The sequence below is a fragment of the Hippoglossus hippoglossus genome, chromosome 17 (genome assembly GCF_009819705.1).
Source record: "Hippoglossus hippoglossus isolate fHipHip1 chromosome 17, fHipHip1.pri, whole genome shotgun sequence".
Lineage (NCBI taxonomy): Eukaryota > Metazoa > Chordata > Actinopteri > Pleuronectiformes > Pleuronectidae > Hippoglossus > Hippoglossus hippoglossus.
In genome coordinates this window covers 15,762,319-15,782,068 of record NC_047167.1, presented here as the reverse complement: position 1 = coordinate 15,782,068, position 19,750 = coordinate 15,762,319, and the positions used below count along the sequence as shown (strand labels likewise).

The 19,750-nt window shown below is 41.1% G+C and overlaps 2 protein-coding genes across 6 annotated transcripts; one reads left to right on the top strand and one right to left on the bottom strand.

Moving 5' to 3' along the window:
- Positions 1 to 925: 925 nt before the first annotated feature.
- Positions 926 to 8,142, top strand: LOC117777746 (serine/arginine-rich splicing factor 11-like). Of its 5 annotated transcripts, none has more exons than XR_004616656.1 (13): positions 926 to 1,237; positions 2,174 to 2,307; positions 4,718 to 4,833; positions 5,219 to 5,296; positions 5,396 to 5,433; positions 5,544 to 5,677; positions 5,839 to 5,917; positions 6,009 to 6,128; positions 6,212 to 6,301; positions 6,416 to 6,499; positions 7,219 to 7,384; positions 7,492 to 7,785; positions 7,817 to 8,142. XR_004616656.1 is itself a non-coding variant. In XM_034612656.1 (13 exons), exons 4-13 carry the CDS (start codon positions 4,819 to 4,821, stop codon positions 7,681 to 7,683), a joined length of 996 nt encoding a protein of 331 aa, XP_034468547.1. In that variant the 5' UTR covers positions 929 to 1,237; positions 2,174 to 2,307; positions 4,367 to 4,491; positions 4,718 to 4,818; the 3' UTR covers positions 7,684 to 8,142. The 5 variants fall into 5 exon arrangements, 4 of the variants coding, with proteins under 4 accessions (XP_034468544.1, XP_034468545.1, XP_034468547.1 ...); XM_034612656.1 differs by adding an exon at positions 4,367 to 4,491 and having other exon boundaries at positions 929 to 1,237; positions 7,492 to 8,142; XM_034612653.1 differs by having other exon boundaries at positions 7,492 to 8,142.
- On the bottom strand, positions 7,939 to 19,743 carry LOC117777745 (ankyrin repeat domain-containing protein 13C-like). Its single transcript, XM_034612652.1, has 13 exons — positions 18,907 to 19,743; positions 18,732 to 18,773; positions 17,318 to 17,422; positions 14,878 to 14,963; positions 14,602 to 14,647; positions 14,376 to 14,442; positions 14,041 to 14,185; positions 13,825 to 13,956; positions 13,005 to 13,166; positions 12,817 to 12,896; positions 12,579 to 12,677; positions 10,544 to 10,644; positions 7,939 to 10,450 (listed from the first exon to the last, which is right to left on the bottom strand). Exons 1-13 carry the CDS (start codon positions 19,283 to 19,285, stop codon positions 10,320 to 10,322), a joined length of 1,575 nt encoding a protein of 524 aa, XP_034468543.1. The 5' UTR covers positions 19,286 to 19,743; the 3' UTR covers positions 7,939 to 10,319.
- Between the last annotated feature and the right edge of the window lie 7 nt (positions 19,744 to 19,750).

Below are 19,750 nucleotides of genomic sequence, written 5' to 3'. Positions count from 1 at the left end.
AAAGCCCAAACCTCAAAAGTAATACAAATGAAAATAGTTTTTTTCAAAGCCTTAAATACTCACATTTATGAGCCTGAGCCTTTTTACAGTAAAAGGACTTCAATAATTATCACTATATATTCACCAAATATCTTTCAAACAACCAACCTATTGGTTTCAACCGTGTAGCCGACTGTTGGATATAGTGTAATTTCATATGGTATGTGCGCGAAATCTTAATTTCCCACAGTAACTGCAGCTGTTATCCAAGTGGTGGAGTTAAAAGTGCAACATTTTCCTCAGAAACATAGAGGAATAGAAGTAAATAGAAGAAAGTACCTCAAACCTGTATCTAACAAAAAGTACTCACTTAAACTGAGAACAATTTATTTATATTCTGTTCAAACTATATACTAGTGCTAATGGTAACAGCATCATTTTTCATGCTTTTTATATTGAATGAAATATAATAAACATGAGTTCACTGTATTTGATGTGATATTCCACAGTTTTAGTATCAAATGCCTTCTACCAGTCGTCATTGGCCTCTTTGTTTGTGTGGAAGAAGGAAGGGCGACCTCTGCTGGTTGTTAATTAATATAATAATAATAAAATATTAATACATTTGATTTATACAGAACCTTTCTTTCATAAAATTCAGCTTAAAGTGCTTTACAATAAAATCAAAGACGTGAAATATATAATAATAATAAGAACTTGTTAGCAATAAAACAAATACATGTAAAACCAGTTAAAAAAAAGTATTTAAAAAAAAGTAAAAAATAAAGACAATGGTGTTGAAAAAAGGATAAAATTAATTAAAATTAAGATCATATAAATATATCTACAGTCTTTTCTTAAATCGATCCACAGAACCGACAAATACAGTTTTTATACATTTTTTGGACTTCGCTGTTTACAGAAGCGCGTCCTCACCGCGCATGCGCCCTCTGCTCGGGACGAACTCAATATGGCGGCGAGGAGCAACAGCCTGTTGTTGTAGTTGAGGTTTTTCGCACCTCGCGAGCAAACTACACACAAACGCGCAGATTCACCCGCCGCTGGACTCTCGTTGCTTCGTCTGAGGTTTAGTCTTTTACTCTAGTGTCGCTGTTTTTAGCCGTTCCGTCGTTACGATGAATTACACCACGAAGGTGGTGCAGGTGACGAACGTGTCTCCGAGCACAACATCGGAGCAGATGCGGACGCTGTTCGGTTTCCTGGGGACCATCGAGGAGCTCAAGTTGTTCCCTCCAGAGTGAGTAGACCTCGTGTTGCTTCATGCACAGATATCAGAGATCGGCTCACGTGTTAGCTCGGTGGCTAGCTCAGCATTTGAAGCGGGACTCGGGGCCCATGCTAGCCAGATGCTAGCCAGATGCTAACAGTAACAAGCCCGTTGTTAGCTACATCCAGATCCACGATACTTCGACTCGATCGTTGTCTACACACGAACATAAATCTCTTGTATTCAGTCTCTTGTTTAAAGGGTTATTCGTTGTTCTATTATATTCACTTATTTACTCTGTATTCTAGTACTTTGTATTTTTTCATTTATTTATGGAGTATCTACGGTTTTTACTACATTTCAATTTTGAGTTATTTAAATTCTTCGTATCTGTTTTATTGCTACTTTGCTCTGAGTACATCCATCTATCTATATAAATTCGTTTCAGTAAATTGTTAAGTAAATCTAGCTTTCAATCAATTGTCTGTTGAATAGTTAGATGCTCATGTTATTAATGATTCCATGTTTCCATGTGTTAGTTTAGGTTTAAATACTAGTGTGGTGGTTTGGCTAAAATAAATATACAAAGGATCAAACTCAGGATCTGAGGATTACATCATAATGATTATCATACAAAGACCAACAGTCAATTGACTGTTTTTTTTTTTTATCGTCTAATTATGTTTTGGATAAATTGAGAAAAGGTGTGCCAGACAATCTGAAGTGAGGTCTCTTGACTGCTTGTTTTTGATGAACCTATATCAGAAATGCAAAGAACCTAAATACGAATAAACCACGAATCCTAACATTTTGTAACAGGAAGCCAGAATATGAGTGACGGTTTTTTGATCGTTGCCTTAAGGGAAGGAATTCCAGGGGAAACCCTGCACTCTGTTCAAACTGTAATGTCAGTGGTACATAGCTTGTTGGACCCGTTTCATAACAGACTTTTGACTTCCTCAACAGTGATTCTCAGATGCCGGTGACGTCACGGGTCTGCTTTGTCAAGTTCCACGAGCCGGAGTCTGTCGGCGTGTCTCAACATCTGACCAACACCGTGTTTGTGGACAGGGCGTTGATTGTGGTCCCGTTCGCTGAAGGTTTGTCTTGTTATTATTCCTGCGTATGAGTGGTCCTTGTTGATTGAATGGCATGACATGTGCCGATGTAATAAAGTAAAAACAATCGCATCTGCGCCATTTTTGAAGTGTACAAGTCACCTTGACTCTTTGGAGATAATGTGAATGATACTGGTAATGCTCCTCCCTCCCATTGTTTTTAAGAAGCGTTACGAGCAGATACTGGCAGATTTCTGGTATCCTGCGGTGGCACATTCTGTAAAACAATGGTTTGTTTTGCACATAGAGAACAGAATACCAAAGTTTGCCTTACAGAAATATAGCAGTTGAATATTCTCAAACTGTGGGCGCCGCAGACACCTAAGTACAGAAGTAAAGTTATTTAAATTCTTAACCACATGTTTTTTATCCCCGCCATATTGGACTATCCTGATAAACTTCTCTCTGTTATCTGTGTGTGTGTGTATGTATGTGTGTGTGTGAGTGATTTTTGTAGTGAAGAAGGCAAAAGCAGCCCCCTCGTTGATGAAAGTGGTCCTCTGCCTGCCAACAGGGGATTGTAGACATTTGCAAAGGCCAACGAGCATTCAAGCCCCCACCCCTCTCCTTCTGTGTCCTCTATTCTTTCTCTGCCCTCCCTCCCTTTTTTCTCTCTTCTTCTCTCCAATTTATCTTTTCTAGGTGGTTTAGTTTAGAGAATAAAGGTCAATCATGGACTTAGCCTGAAACTGTGCTTATCGTGCACTACTTTTCAATGTTGCTGAGCCATGATTACATTTTATGGCTGAAGCTTTGTTCCTGAACAGATGAGGCTAGAAATATTCTTCACGTTTTGATGTCAACAAATTCTATGAAAAGACAAAAACACAATGGTCCAAAAACTCATATCAGTGAACCACATTGTTGCACTGGGTGATATTAAATGCTGGCACTACAGTTTATTTTGGGTTTATGACACAGGCACCATTCAGCTGCTGTAAATCCTTGGGCTCATGCACCAAATTTCTATGAGTCTGCCACTGAAAATAGTCCTGTTAACTCCTGTTGGAATAACGCCTGCAGAAAAGTACTATGGTTTTTATTTTTTTCATAAATCACCGAGCTTATTATAAAAAAATTTAATTATATGTTTGCTTTTGAAGATTTCAGTGGCATTGAATTGGATTTAGCTTCAAGCCACTGACAGGATATCGATAGACTGATTATTTAAGACAAAGTTTGGGTCTTTGCAAGTATTTTAATCTGCAGTAACCTAAAAAGACGATATACCCAGCCTCATTCTTTTTTATTAAATGTTTAAATTTACTTCTGAAATAAAAGACATGACAACAATCAGTTATATGGGTCTGGCAGTAAAAGGCTATGGCCACAGCACAGACTCAGTTTGAAAAGTCAGCGGTATGAGTGAAGGTTGGGATTTAAAAAGGGAAACAGTAATGTAACGGTTTAACACCCATCTCGTCATAAGTTGTTCAAGACACCCACCCACCCGACAAGACACAATGTTGGTTCCATATTCTCTTTAACAGTGGTCTTCTTCTTTTGTTGTTGTGTTTTACAGTTCTTTTTCCTGGCTCAGCCAGTCCTGTATACCAGGCCCCGCTGAAAATACCATCCAACAGTTTTGTCTCCTGCAGCAATTTCTCTCTCCAGTGTGCTTCTTTGTTTGTATGTTGTCATTATTGTGTGTCTGTATCTATGTGAAAGAGCTGTTTTTTGCTGTGAGATGATTGTGAGGTGTTTTTATTTGTTCATACTGGGTCATTTTTAAACTAAATCAGAATCTTATTACAAAAGAAAAAAGAAATCATGGACTGTTAGAGCAGATAAATCAAACGAGTCATCGTCGGTCCAGGTTTGGTTAATTGATGCAGTGACAGCAGGTAAGAATATCAGACTGATGATGTAACAGAGGACACTACTTACCCTGAATTCTGTTTGCCATTTAGTAAATAACACTTTATCCTCTGAAATGTGTTTTGGTAAGTAGACACTGATAGCCTGTATAGTGTCTTTTTTCCCCCCAAATCCCTAAATTTCTCTTTGTTGTGTGTATCTCGATTTTTCTCTGTGCTTTTAGTAGCGAAGCCGCCAACGTGAGTCGCTTGTTTCAGTAAACGTCTAAATGAAAATTGAGGGCACACCCAACTGGAGAAGCAGCAGTGCTTGCTAACGTTTGGTTCATGACTTAAAAAACACGTTCAGGTGATATATTCTTGGCAGTGTTCATTGGAGTAGTGTGATTTATTCCAGCAATAATTTGTCACTGCAATGATGATGATTTTGTTGAATTAAGGGAACTGATCTGTAAGGTAACCATGTTGATCCTAATTTGAAGAAATGCAGTGCGAACACTTGTTTTTCTTTGTCTTCAAATGTGTCTTCAGTTTATTGTGTTCTTCCCTAATGCCTGATTTTATTTTCCTGATAGGATCTATACCGGATGAGGCCAAAGCTTTGTCGCTGTTGGCGCCAGCAAATGCTGTCGCAGGAATTCTGCCGGGAGGAGGACTTCTTCCAACGCCCAACCCCATGGGCAATCAATCTGTAAGACTTAATACTCATTGTACCCACGAGTACAAATTCTGACCATTGGAAAATTAAATGTATAGATGATTTGATTAATCTTTTAGTTGACCACCGGAAATTAACAATCAGCAATTTAAACGCCATTTATTCTGTAATTCCTGATTTACTGCTCGTCTTTGTGATTCCCAACCTGGGACTCTGGACCCCTCCTATGGGTCACAGGAGGGGTTTGTGAGATGTATCATGGGAGATTGATTAAGATGAAAAAATAGTTGTCCATGGCCACATCTGTCAGTATCACTATTTATACACCTGTGTGACATGGACACACAGATTTCCAGATCTGAAAAAGAAGCTTACAAAACAAAATCCCCTCTACATACTTGTTTCATTTTTCTTCCAGATGGGAGGAAACCCTTTTGGTCCGACCATGGATGCAATGGCTGCATTTGGCTTCGCAGGATCTAATATGAATCCTCAGGTGAGACAGGGATTAGTATTTTCCCCCAAAGATCTACATAAATTAATATGCAGTACATTTGATAATACACCCGCTCATGTTGGCCCCGTCTCTTCACAGGCTGCTGATCAGCTGTTACGCTTCATGACAGATCCAAAGTACGTTTGTATAAAGAAACTTCCTTGTTGTCTGTTAACTGCACTGAAGGAGTTTGAAATGATGAATTAAAGACATTGATGTTTTTAGTAATGAATATTCCTGTGTTTAGACTGAACCCTCTGGCTGCCGGCTTAAACCTGAATCAAGCCCTGAAGGCTGAGACGTCTAATAAAGAAATCGAAGAGGCCATGAAGAGAGTGAGGGAAGCACAGTCACTCATCTCTGCTGCTATTGAACCTGGAAGTAAGTGGACTGAAGCTGGGATGACATTCCTGCTGGGGAGTTGGCTTAGCATTCTGAAAGTGTCTGTTTTGTCTACGCTACGGTGTTGCACTCATAATTAAGGTTACTGTCTTTTTCTCCTTGAAAATCTTGGCAAACGACGACTGTTTTTTGTCCTGCAGATAAGGAGAGCAAGAAGAAGCACTCTCGGTCCCGGTCGAGGTCCAGGAGGAAGTGGTCCAGATCCCGCTCAAGGCACAGGTGAAATCTACCATTAATGCTGTGAACAGTTGAAAGGGGGAAACTTTTCCAGCACACGAGAATGTTAAATGGTTTGAACGTCTGTTTGCAGGCGAAGCAAAAGCAGATCAAAGCGTCGATCAAACTCGAGAAGCAGGAGGCGCTCAAAGAGCCCACGCAAGAGACACACCCGCTCCAGAGACAGAAGCAGGCGATCACAGAGCAAATCCAGGTGGATAAAATGTGTAAAGGGCCTCTTTTCCTAAACAGATCAACAGCCTGTCAGAAATATTAAAACATGTCATTTATTTTCAGAGATAGAAAGAAAGAGGAAACTGGGCGAAGAAGTAACAAAACACCACCGAAGAGCTACAGTACAGCCAGGAGGTCACGCAGTGCGAGCCGGTGAGTGCAGACCTGGTTCTTCATGTCCTCCAGCACAATCTAGTTAAACAATTCCTCTGCTTCCAGGTCAGAATTCAGTGTTGACCAGTTTTAACGTCTTGTTGTGCTACTCAGGAGACGCAGGAGAAGTCGCAGCAACAGTCGGCCTGTTAAAAAGTCTCCAAAGAGGAAGAGCTCCAAGTCTCCATCTCCTAGGAGGTCAGTGTGTGGTGTGGATTTTCTGTAGATGATACACTGATGTTATACATTGTGTTTATTTTAAAGTAATTGCTGCTTTAGTCATTTTCAGTTAAAACAGTTACAGTGTGTGATTGTGTTTGATTTGGTTTATTTTACATCTGTAGTTCTGTTCATTTGACTTTGACCAAGGAGAAAATAGTGGCACATTTTGTTCATACTGACATTTTACAAATGAACCAAGAGGAATAAAGATGAAGTCGTACAGACTGATTGGTTTGGTTCTGTCATATTAAATGTAGTTTTTATTTTTTATTTTCTGACACTAATTCAAAAACTAAACTCCTATTAAATCCACTTTGTGGACATGAGCTGTCAAGAGAGCAATGTCTGTAAAACAACCACAGTGAAACAGAGACGATCAGCAAAAAAGTGCAATGATTAACTTCAATACCTCTGCCTAGTTCCAACAGTCTCCTTAAATCCAATCCAGCTGCACCAAACTGCTCACACTCAGATATCAGTCCCCTAAACCTTACTTTCATCTAGATCCATTAATCATTCCCGGAGAAATGGGTGAAAATGTCAAAAGAAAAGAAAACACGCCCTATTTTGCAATGTTAAAGAAAGTGTGAATAAAAATTCCTGGATCCGCCCTTTTATTTTGCTGCAAAATGTGTATCCTTTGCATGAGTACATCCTGGGTATTTAATGACGTATTTCCTCTCTTCCTTCCACAGACACAAGAAGGAGAAGAAAAGGGACAAGGAAAAGGAAAAAGATCGCAGGAGTGATAAAGATCGTAGTCGCGAGGAGCACGATCACTCCAGCAGCAAGAAAAAGAGAAGTAAAGACAAAGAAAGAGAGTACGAGAGGAAATCAGATGGTGACACAGGAGATGTTAAGGTTGGTTATAGTATCTTTCATTCTAACGCATCGTCATCTATGTTGGTTTGAAAGTAAACCAGGGTGGAGATGTTAAAAATGTCACATCCATCGTTTCCCTGTCTCAGATCACAAGGGATTACGACGAAGAAGAGCAAGGCTATGACAGCGGGAAGGAGAGGGAGGAGAGGAAGGACTCGGACGACTCCGCTCAGTCGCCTCGGTCAGTGGAAGGTAACGGCTCAGCGCGGTCCGTTAAACGGGCCAAAGTTAACGGTGCTGACGACCATCGTGAAGCAGACATGGACGTCAGCGACTGATAGGCCCGTCCTGCTTCGTCCCACATTATCCCTCTGTTTTGGTTGTTTAGTGTTACTTGTTTTCTCCTCACTGAAGTTTATCTAAAATGAAATGATGAAAAAGTGTGTTCCGAGATATATTCGATCCCGGACTGTTGGTCTTTCTCCTGCGTTGTCACGTTGCTTTAAAGTACCCGCGTGTGTTTAACCTCGCCGGGGGCAGTTAGTTGAAACTGGAAGTAGGCTTGCTTTGCTTTCTTGAGCTTGTGTTGAGACTCTTCTTCATATGTTGTATCTTTACATGTTTTGTTCAGTGATGTGCTGTGACGCTCAGGCCTTGTTCCTTCCCCACCCCCCCCATTATGTTTGGAAACATTTGCTTCGTGTCATTTGAAAGTGTTGATGTTTTATCAGGGATTTGTTTTTATAATAAAGCCTATTTGGTGAACAGAGACTTTGAATTCACCACTTTAATCACAATCTGCGGTGTGTCATTTATATTTACTGTTTGGTCTGTTTTTATGTTTTAAATAGTGCCTTTCAAGTCTTTGACGTTAAGGGAAATTTGGGGGTCCAGTGTTCTGCCCACTCAGACTCGAGGAGCCAGGGAACCGAACCACTGATCTTTTGGTTAGTGGACGACTCAGCTAAATAAATACTTGACATCTAAAGCGGGTTCGGGTTAGTCCTAATCCCTATCACATTATCAAGATATCAAATTATAAAAGTACTTGGGGAGAAAAATAAAAATACCACTGTTTAAAAAACTTGACCTAGTCTATACTTCATGTATTAACATTGATTTTCCTGTAAGTACCAGTGGTTATCTTTGAAAAACCCAGAGTGTTTTGACAAAAAACGTTTGTCAATACTATAAAACAGAACTACATCCCCAAAAATGATCAAGTTGAATCCACACCTCTAGAAAACTAATTAAACGTGTGTATTTTATTACCTCCGCCAATGAGGTTATTCTCCCCCCCTGTCCGTTTCTCTGTTCTGCAGGATTACGTAAAAACTACTTGATGGATGACAGTGCAACTTGGTTGAAGGACGCGTTATGGTTCAGAGAGGAATCCATTAAATTTTAAAGGTGGATCCAGAAATTGTTTTATCACTTTCTTTATCCCTTTATGAGAGATTGTGGAGGAAGATTTAACAATTCATGGATCCTGATGAAAGAAATCCGGCATATTTAGGGGACTGAAGTGTGAAATCTGGTGCAGCTCGATTGAATTCAAGGGGAAAGTTGGGCCTTGGGCGAGGTGTGCGCTCTGAGTGCCTGTGTAGTTCATGTTTATTTAATTTCATTATATTTTCATCCGACTGGCTTCATGGTTTGGTTTTTAGAAAATGTCTTTTCATCATACTTGCACAAAGTCAGTTGAAACATGATGCTGGTGCTTTATTTAAAGGGATGTGAAGTAGGTATGGTTGCAGTACATATTAGCTGAAGCCAGAGACAACTCAGTGGATCAGATTATTTCCCATCTGGGCATTTTTGGGATATCCAGCAATATCAACTTCACAGCTTAGTTTACTCTCCTTGGATTTAAAACAAACAAACAAAAAAGAACTTATAGACAACCATCAAGGAGAGATTTTATAAGCACTAAAAGGTGTTTCAAAGTGTTAGTGTTACAATTTTTCAGTTTTTCCTTTATCTAAATACCAAGAAGTCTGCAGGTAATATAAGAAACGATCAGAGAATATATCTTAAAGATGCATGTGATCCAGTCGGCCGACACAGCCATTAGCATGCCTTAAATATACTTAATATCAGTGCTGTAACAAACAAAGAACAGTTTTACCTGATATCCCATCTGGGTTCTCTCCCGCACACAAACGCACATACACGAACTTTTGATACAGTACAATAATCCACTCACGCTTTAGCACAGGATTCATACGAACACGACGCACATGGAGACAGCCGAGAGGTAACATGAGCGAACCTGAAAACACAGGAGGTTGCGTCCTGCGCAGGGAAAAAGGCTTGGATACTGAACTGTAAAGGATGTGGGTTTCTTTTTAATGCTAAACCTTCTCCCAGCTGGTTAAAAACATTCGTATGTACTGGAAACGTATTGCTACACAGTGTTACTCCTTTGAGTTTCTATCTATCTATCTCTTTTTATATATATACTCATATGTATAATTCATATTATGTAAATCAATATTAAGCTCAGTTTGAAGTTATAGCTATACTTTTGATTCTCTCTGACGAGGCGTGTAGTATTTACAGATGACCGTGTCAGTGCAGTGTCATAAATGAGAATTGAGTCCGTCGAGTCCGTGGATATGAAACATGAGCTACACTAGATATTGAAGTAATGACGATGAGGGGTCCGGTTCTCTGACGATGTTCACAGGAGACGGCAGCAGCGCTGAGCAGCAGATGTAACAGCGAGTACAATGAAAGCTAGAACGACTGCTGTTACGCATTTTTAAATCACACGCGAGATGGCGCTCTGTAACATCTGTTTGCATCGGTTTGCTTTGGATCCATCGACAAAAATGAATAAGTAGCTGATGACAGTAACTTAATAATAAGACCAGCTCAACAATACAGGATTCCCTCTTTTTGTGTTTCCCACTTCCCCAAACATATTTACTCGCTGGTCTACTTCCTGTTCGTGTCAGTGGGGCTGTACTGGTCAGAGGTCTGGGAAGCGACTGGGATCCTCCTTGTATTGAGCGGGGATAGTGAAGATTGACTCTTCGAATTCGTCGTAGCGAAATTCCTGAAAGGTGACAGTGGCTGTGATCGTGGGGAAGACGGGGATGTCTGCGGGAAAAGGAGGTAGAGAAGAAATCAAATTAGATTGGGATGGTTCTCAGGAACACACAGGAACACAGCAGTGGATCGGTGCTTACTTACCAAGTTTGACTGGAAACCCAGGCGGAAGTTTCATCTGAACAAACTCTCGGAGTTTGTTGAAGTGCTTGAACGGGGCGACGACCTCCAACACGTTTAGTAACCTGCAGGCAGCGGAAAGTCAGTGAGTCAGCAGTTTATTTTAGCTATAAAAGCACAGACAACCTCCCGAAGTCTCCACAACACAAAGGAGAAAACTGTAAATTTAGATCTTGGGTGAAGATAAAATACTGACATTTGATAACGTTTTTGCTTTAGAAATGACTTAAATGATTAATAGATATAGATCAAAAATAGTTCATAGATTCATTTTCTCTTGATGCGTTAATTCGTTAACTGAATAATTGCTACAGTTTAAAATGAGCTTTAACAAGGGTGTTGAATATTTATAGCTACATAGTTAATAAGATGCTAAAGGAGCGAGGCTGAAGTTTTAAGTCAAGTCAGCATTCTCACATATAAAACTCTCTATAACACAGAGCAGCTGTAAAAGAGTCTCTACAGTAACAACTTCTTAAAGACGTGAGGATCTGATTCAAAACTAAATAACATCTGTACAATGGCTGCATTGGTCTCTTTGGTGACACAATCGTAAAAAGCTCCGGATACAAAGGGGAAACAAATCATATTAAAAAAACATTAGCGACTTTAAAGGATGAGGTTTTATTGCTGCCTCCGCGAAGGTTCATTCAGGAGAGGAGATAAAGCAATTTACTACATTATGTCCTGATAACATTTCACAGCGATGTCTGTAACCCATTATGAACCACATCCTGTCTGAAGCCGACCTCCTCATCTACTCAGCAAACCACGACTTTTTTCAGATCTTGTTTGCCTCTCACATTAAAAGTGTCTAAATGAAAGAAATGTAAACTTAAAGTGCATAAATGTCTTTAGGATGAGTTTTCACTGCAGTGGTCCCGGCCCCCTGCTACACGCTAAAATCAAATACATTTAAAAAATACCATTATTTTCCGCCTGAAAACCATCTGTTGAATTACATTAGGTTACGTAAAGTCTGACGGTTTATTCAAATTGTGCCCATTACTCCCCGAGGCACAACAGACCACAAGATGTGCATGTGTATTTGTATTTGTTGCATTTCTGGATTTGGTACATTTCCCTGAATATTTGTGCTTTCGCTCATGTGCATGCTCCGTCCTTCAGGGATGTCAGCATTGCACTTACTCTTGGGGAACTTGAAATCAAATTTCCCCTGTAACAAATTCCACATGTCCATGAATAAATACAAAGGGAATAGGGAGGAGAAATAATAATATATGTTTTATCTCCTCCTTTAAACAGCCTAAGCACAGCTGACGTCAAGGCTTTGTTGGGTTATATATTAATTAAAAACACAGAAATGTTGTCGTCACATGGTGGAGCAGTTGATTTTAAAGGGATTCTCATCAGATGTGGTTCAGTGCAGAAATTCCTGTTGCATGTGTTTTTGTATTTGTTGTATTTCTGGATTTGGTACATTTCCCTAATGTTTGTGCTTTCTCTCATGTGCATGCTCCGTCCTTTAGGGAAACTGGATCTGTTGATGTCAGCATTGACAATCCTGTATAGGTCAGGTATTGACATTTACATTTATAAATTTGGGCAAAAGCAATGATGCACAATCCGAGCCACAGCAGATCGAGAAGATGCCATTAAGAATCAGTGTCACTGCACTTATTCTTGGGAACATGAAATCAAATTTCCCCTGTAACAAATGACATGACAAAGTGATTAGGGAGGAGAAATAATAATATATGTTTTATCTCCTCCTTTAAACGGGATAATCACAGCTAACATCATGGTTTTATTGGGTTGGATAATAATTAAAAGCACAGAAATTTAGTCGTCACATGGTGGAGCAGTTGATTTTGCAGTGAAGTCCTCATGTGTACCTGGCCCAATTATCTGATCTGAATTATTTCATCTCCACACTCGCCTTTTTCTAAACTCCCCAGTGCATGCGAGTGTATTCACCCAGGATCAATGCGCGCAGAAAGCTTTGTAAATAGATCTGAGGAGGCAGGGATGTACTTACGACTCGATGCCCAGAGGGAATTCCTGGCTCATGGCTACAGTAGCTTTGAAGTTCTTCTTGCTTTCCTTGCACATAAGCTCTCTCCCAAGATGAGGTGGCCTGGAGGTGGGAAGAGACACAAAGACATTGCTTTTGAATTTCAAATTCAGAGTTAATACAATTTTTCTTGTAGCTGCCCTGAATAAATTCCTAATCACGGTAAGGTCTAATTAAATGACAGAAAACACCAGATGCTTACTTTCCGTGCTCGGCTGTGATGTACTCTTCCCAAGAAATAGTGTTTGGGGCTGGAGCTGTGAGCGACTGCCTCCTCGCAGGCTGGGGGACAAGAACTCATCAGTCACTGGCATAATCACAATCATCCTACCGCCTTTATCATTTATCATTAGTGAATCACGGTGGGACGTTGGCTTTCTTTCATCTCACCTCAAAGTTCTGTTCGCTGATGCTGCCTCCTTTACTTAAGCTCTCCATGATGGCTTTGTTCCTCAGGATGTCCTCCTCACTGAGGTGCTCCCGCCGCTTTCTTGACTCCAGGACCAGACCGTTTACCGAATAGAAGTCAGCTTCGAAGTTTCCAACTCTCTCCTGCACAGAAAAAAAATTAGATTTCATTTAGTGTTAAATTTTATCCATTTTCTTTCATCCCTATCAGAATTCTCTGGAGGGGCTGTATGTAAGAATGCAAATGTAAGAGCCAGTTGGTCTGACATTTTTCGGAAAACTTTTTCTCCTCGCCCCCTTGTCTGGATGTCTGGAGAATGTCCGAGTGAGCCCATGTGAGAATATGGCAGTTTAACGGCGTGGATGACATTTTCTTCTTGTTAACACGTCTGACCTGAACCTGACCAATCTCCTGCTGCGTTCTTCATATGTGAAAGACAAAGATCTGGAAACTGTCCGGATCCGATGTTCCAAAACATTTCAAATGACAAAATAAGTTAGACTGTGCTACAAAAGCCATATAGAGAAATACCACTGAGCTTTTCTTTTCTTTGGGGAACTCTGAAAAAAGCCTGGAGGTTGTGGGATTATTTAAAGAGGAGAAAAGGACTAGACACTTACATTTTTGATTGATTGTTGTGAAAACTGGATTTAGTTCATCACACCAGGGCTCTAAATAGCTCTGACTCTACTCATAACTCATTTGTCACATGCAACCCACTCTATATAACCGTTTGTCATCACGTAGTTTTCACATTGTGTTTACATTCTGGGTCCAGCACAATAATATCATCAGCCTTACCGTTTTATCCTCCCGGAAGAGCCAGCCAATCTGACTGCGGGAGAAACTGATGGACTTTGTTGACAGAGTTGCTGAGTAGACGTCGCTGCTCATCAGAATGTCCACCTCTTCTTCGGTCTCCATCTCCGACTCCTTGGAGAGAATAAAACAAAGGGGAGTCAGGTCTCTCTGTTCATATCAAACACCTGATGACACACGGTGAAACCCCTCACTCACCTCGTGGTGTATTCTTTGGTACACTTTCGCTTCGTTGTCCAGAACCACAAAGGACTGGGCCGGGGCCGCGTCGCCGTTGAAGATGAAACTAAGATCTCCACGCTGACATTTCATATCATTGAAGTCGATGAGAGTGGTGTCGAGTCTAAATTAAAAGAGAGAGAGGAGATGAGAGGGTGATGAGAGCTGTGAAGATTGTTATGTCCTACTTTTTAGATCTAAAACAAGTCCTCGACCTGGATATCGAACATTTCTGCATCAAACACTCAGTGAATCAAGATTCCTTCATAAGTCCCAGCAACAAACTTAATATACCGAAGTATTTGATCTATTACCTTATGTTGATGCCCTGCTTGTAGATTTTACAAGCATCAGATGGCAGCATCCGGGACAACAGAGGCACTGCAATATACATGAATGAATAAGTGAGAATAAATTCTAGTGTGGCTGACATTACACGGTTTTTCATGTTTTTTTCATTGAGAAAAGACAACGAGTCAGCGAAGTGAGTTCAAATTAAAGTTGGTCTTAATTTTGTTTGTGTGAAATATGAACGCTCACCCCAGCTCTGAAAATCCCAGTGCAGCTCCAGATAAAAGTCTCCAAGCTACAGAAAACAGACACACGTTTCAAATTAACAGACCAAACTGATAAACTTTGCTGAGGAAAATACAGCACGGTGAAGATTTCAGGGACCAACATGCAAACCAAAGTCTGAGGACATTTTCAAACTCATTCTGTGTGTAAACGTTAACCGATGCAGAATGATGTCATTTGCACACGTGTCTTTAGTGTGGCGGCAACATCTGGGAACGCGATGCCAGCTGTGATCCTCACCTCCCTCAGAGCTTTCAGTAATTTCGGCCTCTTATCCTCCACAGTCTCCCTGGACTGCTGTTTTAACTTCCGCAGTATTGCAGTGACTGAGGAAAGAGGGGAGACAAGATACAGTCAGTTACACACACTCACACCAATATGATGCTGCACATTAAAGGGGATGTTCTCAGTTTATTTACCATTAAAACAACCAGACGCAGTCACTTTGCTTCAGCCCACTTTATTTCTCTAAATTGACTGCACGCAATTGGTTCAGTTCTGTGAGGTTAAAACTGCTTTGTTCAATTACTTTCCTGTCAGTGTCTCGTAGTCCAGCATCCTCCTGGCAACCTGGCAAAGACTGAGCTGCTGCATCACAACAGTTTAAGAGGAGGAGGCTGGATGATTGGACTGCATTATTCTGCTGTAGACTGTCTTTTCTCCCCTACAATAATCTATGGACTGGCCGGCATAGACTATATAAACCTGCAGTTAGGTGCTGATATGGTGTCTCTTGGTCAGAGGAGCAATCAGTACGTTAAGTTCTGTTTAGTTGACTTAAGCGCTAGAGCCGTTCTTTTTTTTGTGTGTAAATTTATATGCAGTTCTTTTTTTTCTATCACCTTTGCTTGGTTTTGTTACCCATTTGTTACTTCTTCATATCTTTGAATGTCTAAAATATCAAATTCTGAATAGTTGACATTCGATTTCAGTTTTTGGGGGGGGGGATGGAGACTCATTGAGAGGGGAGGAAAAGGGAGGGAGAGCTTTGAGTTTTATGTATTCGTTTCACAACCAGTCAATGGGATTTAACTAGTCCCCAGTTAAAGCAGGTGCACTGTTCGTTATGGAGATTTACGGTTTAATATGTGAGGGAGCATCACTACTCTGCTTCATCTCATTTCTGTATGTTAGCTATGCTTCAGTGGCAGTGATTGGATCAGCTCTCGTCAAGTGCAGCTACTTCTCACAAAATGACCGGCGACCACTTAACGATATGAACTGAAAGCCACAATAAATCTGCCTATCCAGGGTGAATCCTGGTCGTTGTGACCAGGGTGAAAATACTGGATGTGACTGAGGAGAAAGAAGTGCTGACAGGACACTGGCTGTGCTCAGGGAGTTGGTCATTGTGCATGCACGCACGCACACAGTGAGCGACTGCTGACGCATTGTGCACATGTGTAAGAGGAAAAGGCGATGACTGATGACGAGACTGCAGTGTTTCATGAACAGCTGTTACGCACGCAACTGATATTAAGACACATTATTCTACATTTGTCCCTCTCACAAGGTGATAACCAGCTGTGTGCTGCCTTTTATATGACCAGAGATCTAAACCCTAACACCCCACTGCCGCTCCAGTTTGACTTTCTTTGCATGTCCTTGCGGATGCTGTGGATGCAGCCAGCCAGCCCCCCCCCCCCCCCCCCCCCCCTCTCTGCTTCGCTGCTTCCCCTTCACCCATGTGAGTGATGTGACCTTCTCAAAGCAAAACTCCTGGTCTCAGTCCCAAACCAGCCTGCCACAGCAGGCAGGGAGAGCCAAGACGCATACTAACCAGGCTGGGGGTCATTTCTCAAACTGCTGAGCCTCACAGCTTCCGTCAGAGGAAACATAAGAAGATGCTGATAGTTCACAGTTTCGTTATCTACACAGCCAAACAGCGACAACTCAAACTAGTGATCTCAGCCGAGTCACAAAACTGATATATGATTTATTGGACATACACATCTTCATCGTTTCTTTAATCGTTAGTAAATTACAAAAAAATATTAACAAAGAGCCTGAATAGGGTCAGAAAAGAGAATCTCTAAGGTATTAGCTGGTGCCTTTCACATGTCATTTGACTGTTTTCACTGGATGTCAGATTTAAAAGCTGTTTGGTGATCAGGCTGTAAGCTCGGGCTTCCTCACACTAAGCCATTGTTCAGGCTGCGTTCCAACCATCTGGATGACGACTGCACAGAGAAATATCGCATCTCGCTTTTTTAGCTGCACTGACCAGACAGCAGTTGCATCTTTGGTTAGACATACTTCATTAAATGGCTCAAGAAAGGTCCTTCAAACATTCACACACACGCTGTGACATCCAACAGTATTCAGGCCTGTTGCTTTTTTGCAGAATTTCTGAAGCCAATATGAAAAAAAATTGGAATTCACTAGTAATCTATACATTATAAGCTCTAATATTGAAGTAGTGCTATGAAGGGTTAAACAGTTAAAAAGCTAAATATTTTAACTCTTTATTATGCCGTCTAAAGATTTTCTCTGTAACTTGACTGGAGATCAGTTGTGACCAGTTCAACCGAATTTGTCTCCGTATCACAGCAGAAACTCCATCAGACAGAAATCGGCTAACTGTCCAAACCTTGAGGATGCATCACTGCAGGTATCCCACTGAGATAGTAGAGACCTGTCGCAGTATGAAAACTGCAGGAGCACTGTTCACATCACTTACTCATTTGCCTGTCACCATAGCTGATGGCTTCTGCCAGAGGACTCCATCCCAGTGCGTTCTTTATCTTTACAGGTGCATTGTGGGCCAGCAGGAGGAGGGCACATTCTGAAAGGAAAAGTTGAAAATGATCACAGATATTCTGTGCACACTCTCCATGTTTTTAATTTTTTAACAACTTTAATTTTTTTTTAAAGAACACAACTAGGAGTAAATGTCGATCTTTTAATATTAACTTTGTAACTGGATAAAAGATAAGATTTAACAGACGATTAAACTTAAAGTGATAATAAACCTAAAAGTCCTGTTCACTTAGATGATTCATAATGGTCAGCATCAGCTACAGGCAGCTACAACTTCACTTTCTGCAAGAAGGAACCCACCATTTATTTATTTTCAGCTTTATGAGTATGTATATAATAATAATAATAATAATAATAATAAGTATCTCCAGTGTGCATAGTCATGATGGAAATGACTATACAGGCTACAAATGGATGAACATTTGAAGGTAGTAGTTTGAAGTTAGTTCTTACAAATTAAGCCACGCTCACGAGGGGCTGATAAATCAGCATCAGCATCCACTACTTAGTTGCAGCCAATTTTTCTAATCAATAATGGACACATCTGCAGAATAAATCAGCTGAGAAGTAGAGCAGCTAATCTAATCTAAATAAAGACACCACATCACTGGACCACGTCTTAATGTATGAGCACTGAACGTGTATTTGGTTAAGAAGACGGTACATCTTCTGACTGCACTGCGTGTAATCTGCAATTTATAGCAGTTTCTTTAACCTCCATTATACCAATTCTATGTTATTCCGCTGCAGAGGTCAGAAAATACAAGCTGAGTGCTGCAGGAGTACAGATGCTATTTCAAGAATAGCAGAACTGACTGTGCTTAAAAATGGCCTTTTAATGAGGGTGTCTAAAACTGTTATGCCACCCAGACACAAGGCCGTGGAACACAGCAGATTGAGAGCAATTTGCTGGGCTCAAATTGAGGCTGGTAGATTATCATCTGAGAAGCGTTTGGTTCTTTTTGGTTGTCTGAAAAACAAGTCGTAGGGTATAGGTCTACATGGCCACAAATCATCAGTCCATATTGATAATTATCACAATGAATGTCACGTTCATATGATTTGTTAAGTTTAAAGACTTTTAAGACTTTAAAGATTTTTGCTTGTGAGTGAAGGTTGTGGTTTTAAACTATTTATTACACTTTTACGAAGCAGATGTAGATCAATCATGTGTTATACCTCATCAATCAATACAAAAAGCATTGAATCAATATATATAGCACTTTTGCTATATTGCTATTGAATGATTTTGCAATAAATATGGACATTTTTCAGTCTTGTTGCCCAGCCCTACTAAGTTAAATACATTTGATCAGGCGAATGTTCATATTTACCTTTGTGGCCCAGCATCAGAGCCAGGTGCAGAGGTGTGTTCCCTGAGAGAGGAGAGAGACAATAAGTACACATCCATACAAACATCAAATCCCACACACACACACAAGTAAAGACATGTTGTGTTGTGCTTTCCAACAATGTACTCAGGGAAAGCAACACGAGCCCAGATCTCACCGTGCACATCCTTCTGAGAGATGCTGTGGGTCCGGATGAGAGAGGAGAGTCGACGCACGTCTGCCTTGAACACGCACTCGTGCACGGGGAACTCGAGCTCCTCTTTAGTGAGGATGATGGGGTTCTTGTTGTTGTCATTGACCACGGTGCCGCCGGGCGACGCGTTGCCGTTGATGTTGTTCGCATTGAGCTGCTGCTGCTGCTGCAGCGCGGAGGGCTTGACGGACTTCTGGAAAGCCCGGTTGGACTTGAACAGGTGGCTGGTGCCGTTGGGGATGGTCTCGTTGGAGGTCTCGTCGTGCGCGTCCCTCCTCTCCTCGTTTTTGTTGGGCTTGTTGTTGTGGTCCTTGCGCAGGGCGCGTATCTTCTCGCCTGTCATGATCACTTGTCGTGTGCGATGCCCGGTTCTGTGATAACTGAGCTACAAGGCTGGTGGATTAAAAAAACGAGAGCTAGTCTGCATTAGCAATAAAAGCAAACGTGAGTTAAACCCAGGGTTGAGTTACGCGTGTTGTTTTAGCTGGTGACCGTGTTGCGTTCAAATACCGTTACACCTGCTGCCCGGCTCCGCAGCCAGCGTTAGCCGCCAGCAGTTGTCGAGCTAGCTAGCCCCACAATGAAAACTGAATACGATGGGTGCGGCGATGAAAACAGAGAATAACGCGAAACAAAACAAAACGCACGCACGGAGTTGACACGCGGGTAATAAATGAGAACAAGCAGCGAACGACTACATCGTCATCTCCGTCATCTGTTTTTTAAAATAGCATCGGCTCAATTTGCTTTATGGCCAAATTCAGACGCTCCGATGAACCTGCGGAGCTAACGTCCCCCTGCTAGCTGG